A 22,952-nucleotide genomic window follows, 5' to 3' on the forward strand; every position below is an offset into this window, starting at 1 on the left:
TGGGGTAGTAGGGAATGGGGTAGTAGGAAATGGGGTAGCAGGGAATGGGGTAGTAGGGAATGGAGAACTAGGGATTGGGGTAGTAGGGAATGGAGTAGTAGGGTATGGGGTAGAAGGGAATGGGGTAGAAGGGAATGGGGTAGAAGGGAATGGGGAAGTAGGGAATGGGGTAGCAGGTAATGGGCTAGCAGGGAATGGAGAAGTAGTGAATGGGGTAGTAGATAATGGGGTAGCAGGGAATGGGGTAGTAGGGAATGGGGTAGTAGTGAATGGGGTAGCAGGGAATGGGGTAATAGGGAATGGGGTAGCAGGGAATGGGGTAGCAGGGAATGGGGTAGTAGGGAATGGGGTAGAAGGGAATGGGGTAGAAGGGAATGGGGTAGTAGAGAATGGGGTAGTAGGGAATGGAGAACTAGGGAATGGGGTAGTAGGGAATGGGGTAGTAGGGAATGGGGTAATAGGGAATGGGGTAGTAGGGAATGGGGTAGTAGGGAATGGAGAACTAGGGAATGGGGTAGTAGGGAATGGGGTAGTAGTGAATGGGGTAGTAGGGAATGGGGTAGTAGGGAATGGGGTGGTAGGGAATGGAGAACTAGGGAATGGGGTAGTAGGGAATGGGGTAGAAGGGAATGGGGTAGCAGGGAATGGGGTAGTAGGGAATGGGGTAGCAGGGAATGGGGTAGTAGGGAATGGAGAAGTAGGGAATGGGGTAGTAGGGAATGGGGTAGTAGGGAATGGGGTAGCAGGGAATGGGGTAGTAGGGAATGGGGTAGCAGGGAATGGGGTAGTAGGGAATGGAGAAGTAGGGAATGGGGTAGTAGGGAATGGGGTAGTAGGGAATGGGGTAGCAGGGAATGGGGTAGTAGGGAATGGAGAAGTAGGGAATGGGGTAGTAGGGAATGGGGTAGTAGGGAATGGGGTAGCAGGGAATGGGGTAGTAGGGAATGGGGTGGTAGGGAATGGAGTAGTAGGGAATGGGGTAGTAGGGAATGGGGTAGTATGGAATGGGGTAGTAGGGAATGGGGTAGTAGGGAATGGGGTAGAAGGGAATGGGGTAGTAGGGAATGGGGTAGCAGGGAATGGGGTAGTAGGGAGTGGAGAAGTAGGGAATGGGGTAGTAGGGAATGGAGAACTAGGGAATGGGGTAGTAGGGAATGGGGTAGTAGTGAATGGGGTAGTAGTGAATGGGGTAGCAGGGAATGGGGTAATAGGGAATGGGGTAGTAGGGAATGGGGAGGTTTTAATTGTGTGCGTGTGCATGGTGTGTAACACTCTCTCTCTCTCTCTCTCTCCCTCCAGACTATAGACTCTACTGTTCTCTACTATATACCTGTCTCTCTTTCTGTCCCTCCAGGCTACAGACTCTACTGTACTGTTACGTTCCCCAGTTTCTGTGTTGTGGGTTTGTATGTGTGTGTATTTCAGGAAATGTCTTCCTGGATTCTAAGCAGCTGATAGGTCAGCCCCATGGCAGATTGGAGCTCTGACCCCTCTCTCTCATCAGGGGAAACAGCTGTTTCTTCAGTTACCAACTCCATCTCCAGCTTGATAAAAGCCGGAGTTCCTTCCCCAGGGAACAGAGCTTATTTTATGTCCTGTGTTGATTGTTGTGGCGGTCAGTAAAAGTTCTGTGGATATTATTTTGTAGCCGCTCCTTTGGCGGTATGTGTATACCAATAGGACTTTGTGTTTTTGGTTATTGAAAGCGTTCACTAAGTATTGGTAATTATTCTGTTTAATTTGTTCCCAGGGGGGAAAGGGGAACGCACCTTGGGAGTGTTTAGGCAAGAGGCATACATAACAAGAGTGAAGGAAATGCAGCCAACAAGTGTTGGAAAAGCATTCCTCATGAAGCTGGTTGAGAGAATTTCAAGAGTGTGCAAAGCTGTCATCAAGGGAAAGGGTGGCTACTTTGAAGAATTTGAAATATATTTTTAATTCTTTGGTTACTACCTGATTCCATATGTGTTATTTCATAGTTTTGATGTCTTCACTATTATTCTACAATGTAGAAAATAGTACAAATAAAGAAAAGCCCTTGAACTTTTGACTGGTACTGTATGTCGCATTGGCTGTCTTTTCCAGACTTTCCACTTTGGTAGTGAGCACTTCCAATGATTCAATTACCAGTTTTAATTGTAAATCGAAGGCAGAGGTAATCCCTCACCAATAATCTCACCAATAATCTAGTAGCTTTTAACTCTTTCTGTTGGTGTTGAGAGCCGTCATGTTCCCACAGTTGAATTGTGGACAGAGAAATTCTAGAGCGTAATAGACCTGCTAGTTATTTCTTGTCCCACATCTTAATGTGATGTTTAGTATCGACAGGTTGCAAAAGAAAGCCACTTAAAGACCACTCGCTTCAATGCCGCCGGAACCTTTCCTTAATGTTTAGTTTTTATATCTGTAATATATTCTGTACCGTGAAGAACTAAGTGAAAGGGTGTGTTCTGTTGTTCTACGGGTGTGTTCTGTTGTTCTACGGGTGTGTTCTGTTGTTCTACAGGTGTGTTCTGTTGTTCTACGGGTGTGTTCTGTTTTTCTACGGGTGTGTTCTGTTGTTCTACGGGTGTGTTCTGTTGTTCTACGGGTGTGTTCTGTTGTTCTACGGGTGTGTTCTGTTGTTCTACGGGTGTGTTCTGTTGTTCTATGGGTGTGTTCTGTTGTTCTACGGGTGTGTTCTGTTGTTCTACGGGTGTATTCTGTTGTTCTACGGGTGTGTTCTGTTGTTCTACGGGTGTGTTCTGTTGTTCTACGGGTGTGTTCTGTTGTTCTACGGGTGTGTTCTGTTGTTCTACGGGTGTGTTCTGTTGTTCTACGGGTGTGTTCTGTTGTTCTACGGGTGTGTTCTGTTCTATTGTTCTAGGTGCTGCTCCCTAACACGTTCTTCAAGAACAACTCCTGGATGACTCTGCTGCAGAAGAGTGGGTAGAACAGAAAACATGGGAGGCTAATTGTTTACAGCCAGTAGAGTTTTACAGCTCATCATCACTACAGCAGAGTTGCATGTGTTGCAGAAATCCCACCAGTCAGTCAGCCACATCGTCACATGCCATATTACCATATTATACAAGCTATTTTAATTACTGACATTTCATACGCTTTGTGTCAGTTACTCAACATATTCAGAGAGCAGGGTTTTTTTTTTTTCTGGGCGTGCCGCCTAAGACCCTTTTTGATCCAGAAAAAACTCTTGTTTTATTAGATGAATGAACGTAGTGGATGTTTGTATGTAATGAAGCTCTCAATTGGTTCCAGATTCTCCTGAGAACCAAGATGAGAACATCATGAAAATCGCCTAGGGATGTTCATTTAATACTGTATATACCATTTATAATAACACTCACACACGTGACTACAATGACCTTACCTGGGTCCCATGGCACCCTATTTCCTATAATAGTTTACCAGATCAGAAGTAGTGCACTACATAGGAAATAGGGTGCCATTTGGGATGCTGCTCTTCTTTTAGTACCGCTGATTCTACTGACGGTACTGAAGAGGTTGTAATCAAATCAAATTTCAAATCAAATGTATTTATGTAGCCCTTCTTACGTCAGCTGATGTCTCAAAGTGCTGTACAGAATCCCAGCCTAAAACCCCCAAACAGCAAGCAATGCAGGTGTAGAAAGCATGAAATGAACAGTGGTGTTTGCCCATTTATTACATTAAAGTGTTGATTTGTCATCCATAGTGCAATAGTGTTGTTTCAGTCTGAGGTTACATCTCAAATAGCACCCGATTCCCTATACAGTACCAACGTTTGGCCAAAGTATTGCACTGTATAGGGTGCCATTTGGGACTCACACCAAGGGTTTTTTTCCTCAGTTGATGTGCAGGGTGACATCCCTATAGGTCCGAGTCTCTACGATGCTCTGGGTTGGCTGTGATTGGCTGGTTCCAGTGGTTTGTCTGGTGTCATAGGGCGCTGGGTGTTTCTGGAAGACGTGGATACGCCTCTCTTTGTCTGTTAGGGGTGGAGCTGACCTCTTGTACTGGAACGACCTCTGCCTCACGAACTCCCTTCAGGAAGTGACATCACACTTATGTTTCATGGTCTTTTAAAACAGATCTGTGGCACATATAGCTCTCAGCTAAGGCCCCTATTGATTTTTCACTAACATTTCCTGTTACTAAATAAAACTACAAGACAGTGATATAGATTAGTATCTATTAAGTTATGACTAATGTTAGTGTGTATGGTAATAAAGGTTGTGAGGTAACATACATGAACTGGTACTTGCAGAGTCAGGAGTGTTAGGGTTAGGTAAGGGTTAGAGTCAGGAGTGTTAGGGTTAAGTAAGGGTTAGAGTCAGGAGTGTTAGGTAAGGGTTAGGGTCAGGAGTGTTAGGTAAGGGTTAGGGTCAGGAGTGTTAGGGTTAAGTAAGGGTTAGGGTCAGGAGTGTTAGGTAAGGGTTAGGGTCAGGAGTGTTAGGGTTAGGTAAGGGTTAGGGTCAGGAGTGTTAGGTAAGGGTTAGAGTCAGGAGTGTTAGGTAAGGGTTAGAGTCAGGAGTGTTAGGTAAGGGTTAGAGTCAGGAGTGTTAGGTAAGGGTTAGAGTCAGGAGTGTTAGGTAAGGGTTAGAGTCAGGAGTGTTAGGTAAGGGTTAGAGTCAGGAGTGTTAGGTAAGGGTTAGGGTCAGGAGGTGTTAGGGTCAGGAGTGTAGAGTCAGGAGTGTTAGGTAAGGGTTAGGAGTCAGGAGTGGTTAGGTCAGGGTGTAGGGTCAAGGGTTAGAGTCTGGAGTGTGTCAGGGGTTAGGTAAGGGTTAGGAGTCAGGAGTGTTAGGTAAGGGTTAGGAGTCAGGAGTGTTAGGTAAGGGTTAGAGTCAGGAGTGTTAGGTAAGGGTTAGGAGTCAGGAGTGTTAGGTAAGGGTTAGGAGTCAGGAGTGTTAGGTAAGGTGTTAGAGTCAGGAGTGTTAGGTAAGGGTTTAGAGTCAGGAGTGTTAGGTAAGGGTTAGAGTCAGGAGTGTTAGGTAAGGGTTAGAGTCAGGAGTGTTAGGTAAGGGTTAGGAGTCAGGAGTAGTCAGGGTTAGGTAAGGGTTAGAGTCAGGAGTGTTAGGTAAGGGTTAGAGTCAGGAGTGTAGGTTAGGGTTAGGGTCAGGAGTGTTAGGTAAGGGTTAGAGGTCAGGAGTAGTTAGGTAAGGGTTAGGGTCAGGAGTGTTAGGGTTAGGGAGTATTAGGGTTAGGGTCAGGAGTGTTAGGGTTAGGGTCAGGAGTATTAGGGTTAGGGTCAGGAGTATTAGGGTTAGGGTCAGGAGTGTTAGGGTTAGGGAGTGTTAGGGTTAGGGTCAGGAGTGTTAGGGTTAGGGAGTATTAGGGTTAGGGTCAGGGGTGTTAGGGAGTGTAAGGGTTAGGGTTAGGTTTGGGTTAGGGAGTATTAGGGTTAGGGTCAGGAGTATTAGGGTTAGGGTCAGGAGTGTTAGGGTTAGGGAGTATTAGGGTTAGGGTCAGGGGTGTTAGGGTTAGGTAAGGGTTAGGGTTAGGTTTAGGTTAGGGTTAGGGAGTATTAGGGTTAGGGCCAGGAGTGTTAGGGTTAGGGAGTATTAGGGTTAGGGTCAGGAGTGTTAGGGTTAGGTAAGGGTTAGGGTTAGGGAGTGTTAGGGTTAGGTAAGGGTTAGGGTTAGGGTCAGGGGTGTTAGGGTTAGGGAGTGTAAGGGTTAGGGTCAGGGGTGTTAGGGAGTGTAAGGGTTAGGGTTAGGTTTAGGTTAGGGTTATTAGGTGAGATTCAATCCGATCCGCTTGACATTTTTATGGTAATTTCTGATTTTGCCGACCTGTAAAAGCAGTGGGAGGAGGGTTCTACTAGCTATATGGAATTGTTTTAAGGAGGTCAGGATCATTTAGCGATTAGATTTTTAATGTTAAGATCCCTGAATTATCCCAGAAATGTATAAAGAAAAATGTGGATGAAATATGTAATTTGGCCTTACTGGGAAAGGGGGAACCTAGTCAGTTGTACAACTGAATGCCTTCAACTGAAATTTGTGCGGGGGGCTGCCTTAATCCACATCTTCGGCGCCCGGGGAACAGTGGGTTAACTGCCTTGTTCAGGGCCCGGGGAACAGTGGGTTAACTGCCTTGTTCAGGGCCCGAGGAACAGTGGGTTAACTGCCTTGCACAGGGGCAGAACGACAGATTTTTTCCTTGTCAGCTCGGGGAATCGATCCAGCAACCTTTTGGTTACTGGCCCAACGTTCTAACCACTAGGCTACCTGCTATAAGCCCATATAAATGCATTGAATAACAGATTACTGCTATTAGCCCATAGAAACACATTGAATAACAGGTTACTGCTATTAGCCCATAGAAACACATTGAATAACAGGTTACTGCTATTAGCCCATAGAAACACATTGAATAACAGATTACTGCTATTAGCCCAAAGAAACACATTGAATAACAGGTTACTGCTATTAGCCCATAGAAACACATTGAATAACAGATTACTGCTATTAGCCCATAGAAACACATTGAATAACAGATTCACTACATAGAACAACAAATAGTCCAAACTAAAATCTTATTTTTTATCACTAAAAAGTCTCCATATATACTTCCATACATTTTTCAACTGGTACCAGGAGACCTTCAGACAAGTCTTCTGAGGATTGTGGGAATCCTAGAACAAAACAACTGACATGTTTTTGAAAAGACTCACCTTTCCACAGAGGGGTCATGTTAGTGTGTAGCCCAAACTGTTCAATCACTACAGACAGAAGTTGGCAGATCGTTTGTACTGACTGCAGATGAGTGCCAAGACGCTTGTAGGGCAAAACGGAGAACACCATTGTGTTGGTGAGTCTCCTCTTTCCAGTAGTTTGTAGGCCAAATCATTTGGATGCTACAGTCGTTTTCATGAGAAGACCGATCTTTGGGATGTCTCACGGTCTAACAAACACCGCTATAGCTCGGCTAGCTTTCACCACAGACGTGGAAGAGTTACATGTGTGGATGCAATGCATTGAGACGCATTCAATGCAACAAAAATGTTTTTTATTATGCTAATTCGATTTCTGCGGGGGGTTAAAAGACGCATAGCCAACAAAGGGAAATACAGTGTACGTGAAGTGTTAATTGGTTAACTGAGTGTCCTCATGGTAACATACATAAAGTGATACTTGTTGTAGTGTTAGCAGGGTTAGGGGTTAGGCTAGGGAGGAAGTGTTACCATTAGGTAACATACATAAAGTGGTACTTGTTGTAGTGTTAGCATAACACCAAACCCTGCTAACACTACAACAAGTATCACTGTATGTATGTTACCTAAGGCTAGGGAGGAAGTGTTAGCATTAGGTAACATACATAAAGTGGTACTTGTTGTAGTGTGAGGGTTGTCGTGGTAATGTATGTGAAGTGTCGCTTGTTGTAGTGAGGGTAGTCATGGTAACTTACGTAAAGTGGTACTTGTTGTAGTGTGAGGGTTGTCGGGGGATAGTGTTGTTATCCCAGCTCAGACTGTGGTCCGGGAACGGTCCCGGGGCGAAGGAAGAGCTCTCCTCTCTCACCACCACCATACGGCCTGACCTGGAGACCTGCTGGGGTTGTTGCAGTACTGACAGTACTGGCATGGGCTGTGATACAACACACACACACACACACACACACACACACATTATCATACAGTAAGTACACACACACAACCATTACCATACAAACACCAGAGTTGGTAGAAGGATTTTTCAATTGGGTAAAAAAAAAAATGTACTAAGTTTGATCGTTTTCTGCTTAGAATTTCCGACATTCAGAAGGTTTGTGGATGCTTCTCTTCTGTCATTACTTAATGCTGTTGAATACTAAATAAATCAAATCTAATGTTATTAGTCACATACACATATTTATCAGATGTTACTGCAGATGTAGCGAAATGCTTCTGTTCCTAGCTCCAACAGTGCAGTAATATCTAACAATTCACAACAATACACATAAATATAAAAAGTAAAATAACGGAATTAAGAAAGATATAAATATTAGTACGAGCAATGTCGAAGTGGCATCGACTAAAATACAGTAGTATAGAATACAGCACATAAACTCAGCAAAAAAAGAAACAGCCTTTTTCAGGACCCTGTCTTTCAAAGATAATTTGTAAAAATCCAAATAACTTCACAGATCTTCATTGTAAATGGTTTAAACACTGTTTCACATGCTTGTTCAATGGACCATAAACAATTAATGAACATGCACCTGTGGAACGGTCGTTAAGACACTAACAGCTTACAGACGGTAGGCAATTAAGGTCACAGTTATGAAAACTTAGGACACTAAAGAGGCCTTTCTACTGACTCTGAAAAACACCAAAATAAAGATGCCCAGGGTCCCTGCTCATCTGCATGAACGTGCCTTAGGCATGCTGCAAGGAGGCATGAGGACTGCAGATGTGGCCAGGGCAATAATGTCCGTACTGTGAGACGCCTAAGACAGCGCTACAGGGAGACAGGACGGACAGCTGATCGTCCTCGCAGTGGCAGACCACGTGTAACAACACCTGCACAGGATCGGTACATCTGAACATCACACCTGCGGGACAGGTACAGGATGGCAACAACAACTGCCCGAGTTACACCAGGAATGCACAATCCCTCCATCAGTGCTCAGACTGTCTGCAATAGGCTGAGAGAGGCTGGACTGAGGGCTTGTAGGCCTGTTGTAAGGCAGGTCCTCACCAGACATCACCGGCAACAACGTCGCCTATGGGCACAAACCCACCATCGCTGGACCAGACAGGACTGGCAAAAAGTGCTCTTCACTGACGAGTCGCAGTTTTGTCTCACCAGGGGTGATGGTCGGATTCGCGTTTATCATCGAAGGAATGAGCGTTACACCGAGGCCTGTACTCTGGAACGGGATCGATTTGGAGGTGGAGGGTCCATCATGGTCTGGGGCGGTGTGTCACAGCATCATCGAACTGAGCCTGTTGTCATTGCAGACAATCACAACGCTGTGCGTTACAGGGAAGACATCCTCCTCCCTCATGTGGTACCCGTCCTGCAGGCTCATCCTGACATGACCCTCCAGCATGACAATGCCACCAGCCATACTGCTCGTTCTGTGCGTGATTTCCTGCAAGACAGGAATGTCAGTGTTCTGCCATGGCCAGCGAAGAGCCTGGATCTCAATCCCATTGAGGACGTCTGGGACCTGTTGGATCGGAGGGTGAGGGCTAGGGCCATTCCCCCCCAGAAATGTCCGGGAACTTGCAGGTGCTTTGGTGGAAGAGTGAGGTAACATCTCACAGCAAGAACTGGCAAATCTGGTGCAGTCCATGAGGAGGAGATGCACTGCAGTACTTAATGCAGCTGGTGGCCACACCAGATACTGACTGTTACTTTTGATTTTGACACTCCCCCTTTGTTCAGGGACAAATTATTCAAATTCTGTTAGTCAACTTCTTATGGATCAAATCCTGTTAACGGGATCGATTTGACAACATCCGGTGAAACTGCAGAGCGCGAAATTAAAAAAAATGTATCACAAATATTTAACTTTCATACATTCACAAGTGCAACACACCAAATTAAAGCCTGACTTCTTGTTAATCTAGCCACCGTGTCAGATTTCAAAAAGGCTTTACGGCGAAAGCAAACCATGCAATTATCTGAGGACAGCGCCCCATCAAACAAACTCATGAGAATCATAATTCAACCCTCCAGGCGCGACACAAAACTCAGAAATAACGATATAATTCATGCCTTACCTTTGAAGATCTTCTTCTGTTGGCACTCCAATATGTCCCAGAAACATCCCAAATGGTCCTTTTGTTCGATTAATTCCGTCATTATATCTTCAAAATGTCCATTTATTTGGCGCGTTTGATTCAGACAAACACCGGTTCCAACTCGCGCAACATGACTACAAAATATTGAATAAATTACCTGTAATCTTGATCCAAACAACTTTCCTAATATAACTTTAGGTATTTTTTAACATAATTAATCGATAAAATTTAAGACGGGATAAACTGTGTTCAATACAGGACGAAAACAAAGTGGAGCGAGCTTTCAGGTCGCGCGCCCCAACCACAACAGTACACTAGACTCGACCCTCATTACTCAAAAGAAAAACATCAACCAATTTCTAAAGCCTGTTGACATCCAGTGGAAGCGATAGGAACTGCAAGCAAGTGCCATAGAAAACCCATTGAAAACACTGTCACCTCAAAAAAAACTAAATCCTGGATGGTTTGTCCTCGGGGTTTCGCCTGCCAAATAAGTTCTGTTATACTCACAGACATAATTTCAACAGTTTTAGAAACTTTAGAGTGTTCTCTATCCAAATCTCCCATTATATGCATATCCTAGCTGTGGCATTGTGTTGTGTGACAAAACTACACATTTTAGAGTGGCCTTCTATTGTTCCCATCACAAGGTGCACCTGTGTAATGATCATTCTGTTTAATCATCTTCTTGATATGCCACACCTGTCAGGTGGATGGATTATCTTGGCAAAGGAGAAATGCTCCCTAACAGGGATGTAAACAAATTTGTGCACAACATTTGAGAGAAATAAGCTTTTGTGCGTATGGAACATTTCAGAGATTTTTTTCCTGCTCATGAAACATGAGACCAACACTTTACATGTTGCATTTTTATTTTTGTTCAGTGTAGTTGACATTGGTCAAGTTTTGTCTTTCATTTCTGCTTCTCTAGCGGAGCGAGGACACTTAGAGAACGGGGAGATTTTTTTGTGCAAAATGTCCAAATGACATCAATTGGACCGGTTTTAATAAGGAAGTAAAAAAAAAAATCCAACATTCTGGTAGTATATCAGTTCATCTTGGATGCACATTATGTGGTATAAAAATGTCAGGTTTTATTTCGCTGAAAGAAATTGCATGTTTAGGCTACACAACAGGTCTCTAAACATGCATTCTTACAGTATTCTCTCAAGATGCTGAAAGAAAGAAATCATATTTCTCCACTTCTGTTCGCGAGACAAAATTAACATTTTACCGCAAGAAACAGTTCACTGTTCAGGAGATAATTCTATAATAGGCTACAATTGAAGCCTACAGTCAGTGTCCAGACTTCAGCTACTATTCCAACTAGGCTAATGTTCCCATCACACATCTCTGGCTCAAGGAGCAAGAGAACACTTACTGTACTCTAGAACACTTACTGTACTCTAGAACACTTACTGTACTCTAGAACACTTACTGTACTCTAGAACACTTACTGTATTTCAGGGGAACAACATGATGTCGTTTTCTGTGATTGTCTATTAAATAGGGGCAGGAGTGTTTCCTGAAGCTGTGTCCTCCTGAACAGGTACATTTCCTGTCCCTGCTCCAGTTCCCTACCTTGAGGGTGAGGCCGGGTTTCCTGAGGGAGTATTTCATTGGTCGATCCTTCAGTATATCATGCAGCTTCCCTGGGTCGGCCCCGCCCATGTGGCAGCTGAACTGTGGGACTCGCACGAGGCTGCAGTCTGGCGCCGGAGTACGTCCTGCGTCAGGCAGCACCTTCCTCAGCCAGCGGTAGTACTGAGACTGGGCTCCCTGCAGCTGCTCCCTCTGCAGACTCTCTCCTGGGGGAGGGAACACAGGTAGGAGCATATTATAATGAATGTTTCACAACGCCGTGCCCTACTGAACGCCGTGCCCTGCTGAACGCCGTGCCCTACTGAACGCCGTGCCCTACTGAACGCCGTGCCCTACTGAACGCCGTGCCCTACTGAATGCCGTGCTCTACTGAACACTGTAACCTACTAAAATCTGGGCCATACTGAACACTGTAACCTACTGAACACTGAATACTACTGAACACTGTAACCTACTGAATGCTGTATCCTATTGAACGCTGTATTCTACTAAATGCTGTATCCTACTGAACACTGGGCTATACTGTAACCTACTGAACGCTGCATCTTACTGAACACTGACCTACTGAACGCTGTATCCTACTGAACACTGCGACCTACTGAACTCTGTTCTACTAAACACTGTATCCTACTGAACACGGTAACCTACTGAACACTGTATCCTACTAAACACTGGGCCATACTGAACGCTGTATTCTACTGAATGCTGTATCCTACTGAATGCTGTATCCTATTAAATGCTGGGCCATACTGAACGCTGTATTCTACTGAATGCTGTATCCTACTGAATGCTGTATCCTACTGAATGCTGTATCCTATTAAATGCTGGGCCATACTGAACGCTGTATCCTACTGAACACTGTATCCTACTAAATGCTGGGCCATACTGAACGCTGTAACCTACTGAACGCTGTATCCTACTGAACACTGTATCCTACTAAATGCTGGGCCATACTGAACACTGTAACCTACTGAACACTGTATCCTACTAAATGCTGGGCCATACTGAACACTGTAACCCTACTGAACACTGTATCCTACTAAATGCTGGGCCATACTGAACGCTGTATTCTACTGAACACTGTATCCTACTGAACACTGTATCCTACTAAATGCTGGGCCATACTGAACGCTGTAACCTACTGAACGCTGTATCCTACTGAACGCTGGGCTGGTACCTGGTAGGTGTATAGTAACTATAGAGACAGGGTGGGGGTCTGGTACCTGGTAGGTGTATAGTAACTATAGAGACAGGGTGGGGGTCTGGTACCTGGTAGGTGTATAGTAACTATAGAGACAGGGTGGGGGTCTGGTACCTGGTAGGTGTATAGTAACTATAGAGACAGGGTGGGGGTCTGGTACCTGGTAGGTGTATAGTAACTATAGAGACAGGGTGGGGGTCTGGTACCTGGTAGGTGTATAGTAACTATAGAGACAGGGTGGGGGTCTGGTACCTGGTAGGTGTATAGTAACTATAGAGACAGGGTGGGGGTCTGGTACCTGGTAGGTGTATAGTAACTATAGAGACAGGGTGGGGGTCTGGTACCTGGTAGGTGTATAGTAACAGGGCTGAAGGTGTGTTACCTGCCAGGTGTATAGTAACAGGGGGGACAGGACTGAAGACTGGTGGAGGTCTGATGTAGAGCTCCATGTCGTCGTAGCGATGTAGCCACGGTCGGATGTCTCTCTGAGGCAGTGTGGGTCTCAGGGTGTTGCCATGGAGCACATTCTCTCTCCAAGGCTATGGAGGTAGAGACATTACACATTAAGATGCCACACATAGCTGTTTTAAATACATCACTAACCATAACCCTAACCCTATAGAGATATACATCACTAACCATAACCCTATAGAGATATACATCACTAACCATAACCCTACAGAGATATACATCACTAACCCTATAGAGATATACATCACTAACCATAATTTAAGATGCCTGTAGTAGTAGTACTGATGTAATAGTGAAGATAACAGTTATTTAGTTAAAAGTCATAGTTTCATTTTCCATGTTTTGCTTTTTATATATACTGCTCAAAAAAATAAAGGGAACACTTAAACAACACAATGTAACTCCAAGTCAATCACACTTCTGTGAAATCAAACTGTCCACTTAGGAAGCAACACTGATTGACAATAAATGTCACATGCTGTTGTGCAAATGGAATAGACAACAGGTGGAAATTATAGGCAATTAGCAAGACACCCCCAATAAAGGAGTGGTTCTGCAGGTGGGGACCACAGACCACTTCTCAGTTCCTATGCTTCCTGGCTGATGTTTTGGTCACTTTTGAATGCTGGCGGTGCTTTCACTCTAGTGGTAGCATGAGACGGAGTCTACAACCCACACAAGTGGCTCAGGTAGTGCAGCTCATCCAGGATGGCACATCAATGCGAGCTGTGGCAAGAAGGTTTGCTGTGTCTGTCAGCGTAGTGTCCAGAGCATGGAGGCGCTACCAGGAGACAGGCCAGTACATCAGGAGATGTGGAGGAGGCCGTAGGAGGGCAACAACCCAGCAGCAGGACCGCTACCTCCGCCTTTGTGCAAGGAGGAGCAGGAGGAGCACTGCCAGAGCCCTGCAAAATGACCTCCAGCAGGCCACAAATGTGCATGTGTCTGCTCAAACAGTCAGAAACAGACTCCATGAGGGTGGTATGAGGGCCCGACGTCCACAGGTGGGGGTTGTGCTTACAGCCCAACACCGTGCAGGACGTTTGGCATTTGCCAGAGAACACCAAGATTGGCAAATTCGCCACTGGCGCCCTGTGCTCTTCACAGATGAAAGCAGGTTCACACTGAGCATGTGACAGACGTGACAGAGTCTGGAGACGCCGTGGAGAACGTTCTGCTGCCTGCAACATCCTCCAGCATGACCGGTTTGGCGGTGGGTCAGTCATGGTGTGGGGTGGCATTTCTTTGGGGGGCCGCACAGCCCTCCATGTGCTCGCCAGAGGTAGCCTGACTGCCATTAGGTACCGAGATGAGATCCTCAGACCCCTTGTGAGACCATATGCTGGTGCGGTTGGCCCTGGGTTTCTCCTAATGCAAGACAATGCTAGACCTCATGTGGCTGGAGTGTGTCAGCAGTTCCTGCAAGAGGAAGGCATTGATGCTATGGACTGGCCCGCCCGTTCCCCAGACCTGAATCCAATTGAGCACATCTGGGACTTCACGTCTCGCTCCATCCACCAACACCACGTTGCACCACAGACTGTCGAGGAGTTGGCGGATGCTTTAGTCCAGGTCTGGGAGGAGATCCCTCAGGAGACCATCCGCCACCTCATCAGGAGCATGCCCAGGCGTTGTAGGGAGGTCATACAGGCACGTGGAGGCCACACACACTACTGAGCCTCAATTTGACTTGTTTTAAGGACATTACATCAAAGTTGGATCAGCCTGTAGTGTGGTTTTCCACTTTAATTTTGAGTGTGACTCCAAATCCAGACCTCCATGGGTTGATAAATTGGATTTCCATTGATTATTTTTGTGTGATTTTGTTGTCAGCACATTCAACTATGTAAAGAAAAAAGTATTTAATAAGATTATTTCTTTCATTCAGATCTAGGATGTGTTGTTTAAGTGTTCCCTTTATTTTTTTGAGCAGTATATATTGTTTTCATTATATATTTTACCTCTTGGTGATGTCATTCGAAAACATAATGTTAAATTTCACTGCTATGCGGATGACACACAGCTGTACATTTCAATGAAACGTGGTGAAGCCCCAAAATTGCCCTCGCTAGAAGCCTGTGTCTCAGACATAAGGAAGTGGATGGCTGCAAACTTTCTACTTTTAAACTCGGACAAAACAGAGATGCTTGTTCTAGGTCCCAAGAAACAAAGAGATCTTCTGTTGAATCTGACAATTAATCTGGATGGTTGTACAGTCGTCTCAAATAAAACTGTGAAGGACCTCGGCGTTACTCTGGACCCTGATCTCTCTTTTGAAGAACATATCAAGACTGTTTCAAGGACAGCTTTTTTCCAAACTTTTTGTCCAAAAATGACGCAGAAAAATTAATCCATGCCTTTGTTACTTCTAGGTTGGACTACTGCAATGCTCTACTTTCCGGCTACCCGGATAAAGCATTAAATAAACTTCAGTTAGTGCTAAATACGGCTGCTAGAATCCTGACTAGAACCAAAAAAATTGATCATATTACTCCAGTGCTAGCCTCCCTACACTGGCTTCCTGTTAAGGCAAGGGCTGATTTCACGGTTTTACTGCTAACCTACAAAGCATTACATGGGCTTGCTCCTACCTATCTTTCCGATTTGGTCCTGCCGTACATACCTACACGTACGCTACGGTCACAAGACGCAGGCCTCCTAATTGTTCCTAGAATTTCTAAGCAAACGGCTGGAGGCAGGGCTTTCTCCTTTAGAGCTCCATTTTTATGGAATAGTCTGACTACCCATGTGAGAGACGCAGACTCAGTCTCAACCTTTAAGTCTTTACTGAAGACTCATCTCTTCAGTCGGTCCTATGATTGAGTGTAGTCTGGCCCAGGAGTGTTAAGGTGAACGGAAAGGCTGGAGCAACGAACCGCCCTTGCTGTCTCTGCCTTGCCGGTTCCCCTCTTTCCACTGGGATTCTCTGCCTCTAACCCTTTTACAGGGGCTGAGTCACTGGCTTACTGGTGCTCTTCCATGCCGTCCCTAGGAGGGGTGCATCACTTGAGTGGATTGAGTCACTGACATGATCTTCCTGTCCGGGTTGGCGCTCCCCCTTGGGTTCGTGCCGTGGGGGAGATCTTCGTGGGCTATACTCGGCCTTGTCTCAGGATGGTAAGTTGGTGGTTGAAGTATCCTTCCAGTGGTGTATGGGCTGTGCTTTGGTAAAGTGGGTGGGGTTATATCCTGCCTGTTTGGCCCTGTCCGGGGGTAACGTCGGACGGGGCCACAGTGTCTCCTGACCCCTCCTGTCTCAGCCTCCAGTATTTATGCTGCAGTAGTTTATGTGTCGGGGGGCTAGGGTCAGTCTGTTACATCTGGAGTATTTCTCCTGTCTTATCCGATGTCCTGTGTGAATTTAAATATGCTCTCTCTAATTCTCTCCCTTTTTCTCTCTATTTGGTGCCTGAATAACAACCTCTCCCTCAACATAACCAAGACTAAGGAGATGATTGTGGACTACAGGAAAAGGAGGACCGAGCACGCCCCTCATTCTCATCGACGGGGCTGTAGTGGAGCAGGTTGAGAGCTTCAAGTTCCTTGGTGTCCACATGAACAACAAACTAGAATGGTCCAAACACACCAAGACAGTCGTGAAGAGGGCATAACAAAGCCTATTCCCCCTCAGGAAACTAAAATGATTTGGCATGGGTCCCCAGATCCTCAAAAGGTTCTACAATTGCAACATCGAGAGCATCCTGACTGGTTGCATCACTGCCTGGTACGGCAATTGCTCGGCCTCTGACTACAGAGGGTAGTGCGTACGGCCCAGTACATCACTGGGGCTAAGTTCCCTGCCATCCAGGACCTCTACACCAGGTGGTGTCAGAGGAAGGCCCTAAAAATTGTCAAAGACCGCAGCCACCCCAGTCATAGACTGTTCTCTCTACTACCACATGGCAAGCAGTACCGGAGTCCCAAGTCTAGGACAAAAAGGCTTCTCAACAGTTTTTACCCCCAACCATAAGACTCCTGAACAGGTAATCAAATGTCTACCCGGACTATTGGCATTGTCTGCCCCCCAACCCCTCTTTTACGCTGCTGCTACTCTCTGTTTATCATATGTGCATAGTCACTTTAACTATACATTCATGTCCATAATACCTCAATTGGGCCGACCAACCAGTGCTCCCGCACATTGGCTAACCGGGCTATCTGCATTGTGTCCCACCACCCGCCAACCACCAACCTCTCTTTTACGCTACTGCTACTCTCTGTTCATCATATATGCATAGTCACTTTAACCATATCTACATGTACATACTACCTCAATCAGCCTGACTAACCGGTGTCTGTATGTAGCCTCTCTACTTTTGTAGCCTCGCTACTGTATATAGCCTGTCTTTATACTGTTGTTTTATTTCTTTACTTACCTATTGTTCACCTAATACCTTTTTTGCACTATTGGTTAGAGCCTGTAAGTAAGCATTTCACTCTAAGGTCTACACCTGTTGAATTCAGCGCACATGACAAATAAACTTTGATTTGATTCTAGGGAGTTTTTCCTAGCCACCTTGATTCTACATCTGCATTGCTTGCTGTTTGGGGTTTTAGGCTGGGTTTCTGTACAGCACTTTGAGATATCAGCTGATGTAAGAAGGGCTTTATACATAAATTTGATTGATTGAATAAGAAGTCTTGTTTTCAGTTGCAGAACATACTGGTGATGGTGAAGCCTGCTGAAACCTGGGTTGTGAATGTGAATGAATGTGCCTTAATGAATATGACCCTGCTGTAACCTGACCTCTTACCCCTAACCCCTGGGTTATCTATGATATCACCTTCCTGAGCTCGTCCCTGCGCGCCTCATCGGGGTGCCTGGGGTGCTCGTTGGCCTCGATGGAACTCCTGAAGCCTGGGTAGAGGAAGCCATCATGGGTCCTCCAGGCTGCCCTCCTCTGGGTCTCCCTAGCTTTCCGCTCAGCCTCTACCTCCTGGGGGTCGACTGCAGCGCTGTGGTACTGCTGGTTGTAGGTCCACCTCGGCCCTAAAGACTGGGAGAGGAAGCGAGTATATTTAGCCCCTCTTGGATGATAATGGATGTACAATGAACAAAAATTTAAACACAACATGCAACAATTTAAAAGTTTTTACTGAGTTACAGTTCATATAAGGAATTCAGTGTTTTAAAATACATTCATTAGGTCCTAATCTACGGACTGTTTCTATTTTATGTGGTCTAGGTATTATATTTTGTTTGTTTGTTGTCTCTCTGCAGCCGTTTGTAATCCATGACATGAAGTCTCTTCAGGAAGGACAGAGGTTTATCAACTGCAGGCAGATGCCCATCCATGTTGTCCAGGAGACCAGGCCTGAGGCTGGGCCTGAGGCTGGGCCTGAGGCTGGGCCTGAGGCTGGGCCTGAGGCTGGGCCGGGCTGGAGCTGGCTGTGGTCTAGGTATTATAATGGTGTTTCTATCCTCTGTGACTGTTTTCCCTGTACCTTTTCTTCTCCTATTTATATTTTATTTTTTTGTAGAGTGGTAAGTTACCTTTCTACACTGAACAAAAATAGACATGCAACATGCAACAATTTAAAGATTTTACTGAGTTACAGTTCATGTAAGGAAATTAGTCAATTGAAATAAATGCATTAGTCCCTTATCTATGGATTTCACATGACTGGGAATACAGATATGCATCAGTTGGTCACAGATACCTTAAAAAATAGATTGATTGATTGTGGCCTGTGGAATGTTGTCCCACTCCTCTTCAATGGGTGTTCGAAGTATCTGGATATTGGCGGGAACTGGAATACACGTCGATCCAGAGCATCCCAAACATGCTCAATGGGTGACATGTCTGGTGAGTATGCAGGACATGGAAGAACTGGGACATTTTCAGCTTCCAGGAAATGTGTACAGATCCTTGCGACATGGGTCCGTGCATTATCATGCTGAAACATGAGCTGATGGAGGCGAATGAATGGCATGACAATTGGCCTCAGGATCTCGTCACGGTATCTCTGTGCATTCAAATTGCCATCGATAAAATGCAATTGTGTCCGTAGCTTATGACTGCTCATACCATAACCCCACTGCCACCATGGGGCACTCGGTTCACAACGCTGACATCAGAAAATCGCTTGCCCACACAACGCCATACAGTGTGTACTTTTCTTGTTTTGTACTTTAGACGCTTTTCCATACGCCCCGTTGCTGAAACACCCAGATCCTACGCTACCCTTCGTGGTGGAGGTGGACGCCTCAGAAGTGGGCATGGGAGCCGTCCTGTCACAACATCAAGGTAATCAACAAAAACTGCATCCATGTGCATACTACTCTAAAAGAACTGTCCCCCGCAGAGAGGAACTATGACGTCGGTGATCGGGAGCTCCTGGCGGTGAAGTTGGCATTAGAGGAGTGGAGACACCGGCACCACGGACCTGTTTCTCATCCTCACCGACCACCGGAACTTGGAGTACATACGGACAGCAAGGCGGCTGAACCCGGACATCCACCAGGTTCTGGAGAGGGAACCCGCACCGGCTACCTGTCCTCCAGAGTGCACCTACGTTCCCACTGAGGTAAGGGATCGGCTTTTGACCTGGGTGCAAACATCCCTTGTCGCTGAACACCCAGGTATCACCTGCACCACTCAATCCATCTCCATTAAGTACTGGTGGCCCACCTTGGCGCAGGACGTCTCCCGCTACGTCAACTCCTGCTCCGCCCAAACCAAGTCTCCCTGGAACGCACCAGCAAGAAAAATCATTTTCCTCCCCGTGCCTCAGCGGCCTTGGACCCATCTGTCGATAGATTTTGTCACTGATCTTCCTGTTTGATGGTTTCACCACTCTTATGGTTGTTGTGGACAGATACTCCAAATCTAGCAGTTTTATCCCTCTCTCCAGGTTCCTGAGACACTGTTTCAGCATGTCATCCAGCATTATGGCCTTTCGGAGGATATCATCTCCAACGTGGTCCCCAATTGAAGTCACGGGTAAGGAGAGCCTTCATGGAGAAGCTGGGGATCACGGTCAGCCTCACGTCCAGGTACCGGCTTCAGTCCAACGAGCAGGTGGAAAGGACCAACCAGGAACTGGGGAGGTTCCTGAGGAGTCACTGTCAGGATTGGCAGAGGGAGTGGCCCCGGATTCTTCCCTGGGCAGAGTACACCCAGAACGCACTTCTTCACTCCTCCCCTGGGTTGTCTCCCTTCCAGTGCATCCTGGGGTACCAGCCGGTGGTGGATGAGTGGTTCCGGCACGCAGGGAAGGTTTGGGACGTTGCCCACGTGAGGCTTCAAAGCACTGTCCGGCACCAGAAGGAGCAGGCGGACCGCCACCGCAGTGAGGCTCTCAACCAGGAACCTCCCGCTCTGCCCGAAGCTGAGCCCCCGGTTTGTGGGGCCATTCAAAGTCCTCCGGAGGGTCAATGAGGTAACTTACCGATTCCAGCTTCCCAATAACTACCGGATCGCGCATTCTTTTCACGTTTCTCTCAGGCCGGTGGTTCCTGGTCCCCTGGCTGAAGCCGTCGCCCACAACACCCCTCTGCCTCACCTGGACATTGAGGGTAGTCCCGCCTATGCCGTTGGGTCTCTCCTGAACTCCAGATGTCGTAGGGTCTGCTCCAGTAACTGGTTTATCTGGCAACCCATATTTACGCACACCTGGCAACCTTCATTATGCACACCTGCACCTCATTAGCCACACCTGGACTTCATCACCACCCTGATTACTTCTCCTTTATATAGCACACTGTTGTTATCACCCACCAGTCAATAGTGTTTATGTTTCCACATTTAGACGCTTTTCTTGTTTTGTGTCGTTCAATGTCCTTTGTCATTAAACTCACTAACTGCACTTGCTTCCTGACTCCCTGACTACCTTAATGAAATAAGCTTTTTGTGCTTATGGAACAATTCTGGGATCTTTTATTTCAGCTCATGAAACATGGGACCAACACTTTACCGGTTGCGTTTATATCTTTGTTCAGTATAGATTTGAGAAATACTTATTTGTTATGAAACCCAGCACATTTTGGGTTGATGCTTTCTTCAGGGTTTCTCTCACTGGGGAGAGGAATACACATGGCCATGTAGCAAAGGTAGTTCAGTGAACCGTATTCCTGTGATGAGTAACCTTGAACACTAACAAAACTAATCACTAATCATATGATGCAAAACTCGTCACACCGGCTGTATTTCTACATGCTTGAATGGCAAATAGCTCAGATACACATGAAAGCAAATTACCCCGGGAATCAATAGATTGTTATATTGTTTTTTGTGCATCTCTGAGCAATCAAAATGGGTGAATGTTCCTTTAATTCAGCAGGCGAACATGATATTGTGTCATGTTACCTGTGTCATCTCCCCATGTAGCATCTCTCTAGCCTGCTGTCTCATGTTACCTGCAATGGTATCTCTAATGTCATCTCTCTAATGTTACCTGTAATGTTATCTCTAATGTTATCTCTAATGTTACCTCTCTAATGTCATCTCTCTAATGTTACCTGTAATGTTACCTCTCTAATGTTACCTGTAATGTTATCTCTCTAATGTTACCTGTAATGTTATCTCTAATGTCATCTCTCTAATGTTACCTCTCTAATGTTACCTGTAATGTTATCTCTAATGTTACCTCTCTAATGTTACCTGTAATGTTATCTCTAATGTTACCTCTCTAATGTTACCTGTAATGTCATCTCTAATGTTACCTCTCTGTAGCATGTTTCTACCCGGTACCACATCCTGCTCCATACCTGCGTCGTGGTCTGAATGCTGTGTCTTTTGTCATCCAGTGGAGCTAGCAGTACTGCAGGTCTGGCCCTCTGTAGCTGAAGACTGGCCTGCTGCACTTCTGCAATGTTGGCCTGAGAATACATATGGATGGGTTGGATCAGAGTTACTGCAATGAAATGGTAATTTGTTTAAAAAAAACAACATCAAATCACATTTTATTGGACACATACATGCGTTCAGCAGGTGTAGCGAAATGCCCCTAGGCAACTTTATTTATTTAGCCTGGTCCTATGTTTGTTTGTGTTGTCCATTAATCTGGTCTCAGAGCAAAACGTATTACATCTTACTAAAATCTATTTAGTATGCGTTACAGGCTTTGGTTTTTCCATTTATATTTTGAGGTTGGACGTTAGCATGTAGGGCGCACCGATTGGCGTCACCTCGTTAGTCATAACGTGTTACACCTGTGCTGGTTTGTCATCTCGTTAGTCATAACGTGTTACACCTGTGCTGGTTTGTCATCTCGTTAGTTGGAAGGTGTTACACCTGTGCTGGTTTGTCATCTCGTTAGTTGGAAGGTGTTTCACCTGTGCTGGTTTGTCATCTCGTTAGTTGGAAGGTGTTTCACCTGTGCTGGTTTGTCACCTCGTTAGTTGGAAGGTGTTTCACCTGTGCTGATTTGTCATCTCGTTAGTTGGAAGGTGTTTCACCTGTGCTGGTTTGTCATCTCGTTAGTCATAACGTGTTTCACCTGTGCTGGTTTGTCATCTCGTTAGTTGGAAGGTGTTTCACCTGTGCTGGTTTGTCACCTCGTTAGTTGGAAGGTGCTCCAGTTTTCTTGAGAGATGTGGAGGGTTAACACCTTTAGTTGGCGCTCGCCATTTTGATTTCTAGACAAGTAATCCTTTATCTGATCTTCCCTGTTTTCTCTTTGCTCCACTTTTTGGTTTGATTCCTGTCTTTAAGTTGTATGTGGGTTTTACTTTTGTTTGTCTGTTCTTGGGGGAATTTAGTGGGTGTCATTAGATTCCGGTTGTTGCTGCTAGTCAACTTTCAGTGGTTCCCCCATGAGTGTCTTTCAGAACAGGGGACACCCCCATGAGTGTCTTTCAGAATAGGGGACACCCCCATGAGTGTCTTTCAGAACAGGGGACACCCCCATGAGTGTCTTTCAGAACAGGGGACACCCCCATGAGTGTCTTTCAGAATAGGGGACACCCCCATGAGTGTCTTTCAGAACAGGGGACACCCCCATGAGTGTCTTTCAGAACAGGGG

The 22,952-nt window shown here is 45.7% G+C and overlaps 1 protein-coding gene across 1 annotated transcript; it reads right to left on the reverse strand.

Moving 5' to 3' along the window:
• Positions 1-3,646: 3,646 nt before the first annotated feature.
• Positions 3,647-22,848, reverse strand: LOC145862659 (uncharacterized). The gene is made up of 6 exons (XM_082967770.1): positions 21,697-22,848; positions 17,771-17,983; positions 12,898-13,054; positions 11,294-11,520; positions 7,390-7,568; positions 3,647-4,023 (listed from the first exon to the last, which is right to left on the reverse strand). The coding sequence occupies exons 1-6, from the start codon at positions 21,817-21,819 to the stop codon at positions 3,825-3,827; spliced, it is 1,098 nt and encodes a 365-aa protein (XP_082823896.1). The 5' UTR covers positions 21,820-22,848; the 3' UTR covers positions 3,647-3,824.
• Positions 22,849-22,952: the final 104 nt, after the last annotated feature.

This window comes from Salmo salar, chromosome 22 (assembly GCF_965601325.2).
Source record: "Salmo salar chromosome 22, fSalSal1, whole genome shotgun sequence".
In the NCBI taxonomy this organism is placed as follows: Eukaryota; Metazoa; Chordata; class Actinopteri; order Salmoniformes; family Salmonidae; genus Salmo; species Salmo salar.

What these genes read in the sequence shown, in the direction of transcription:
- LOC145862659 (XM_082967770.1), bottom strand. Translation starts at nt 21,819, where the DNA reads ATGTATTCTCAGGCCAACATTGCAGAAGTGCAGCAGGCCAGTCTTCAG. An exon ending in GCATTCAGACCACGACGCAG is followed by an intron (nt 17,984 to 21,696) that starts GTATGGAGCAGG and finishes TTCCTCTCCCAG; the next exon opens with TCTTTAGGGCCGAGGTGGAC. An exon ending in GCAGGGACGAGCTCAGGAAG is followed by an intron (nt 13,055 to 17,770) that starts GTGATATCATAG and finishes CTACCTCCATAG; the next exon opens with CCTTGGAGAGAGAATGTGCT.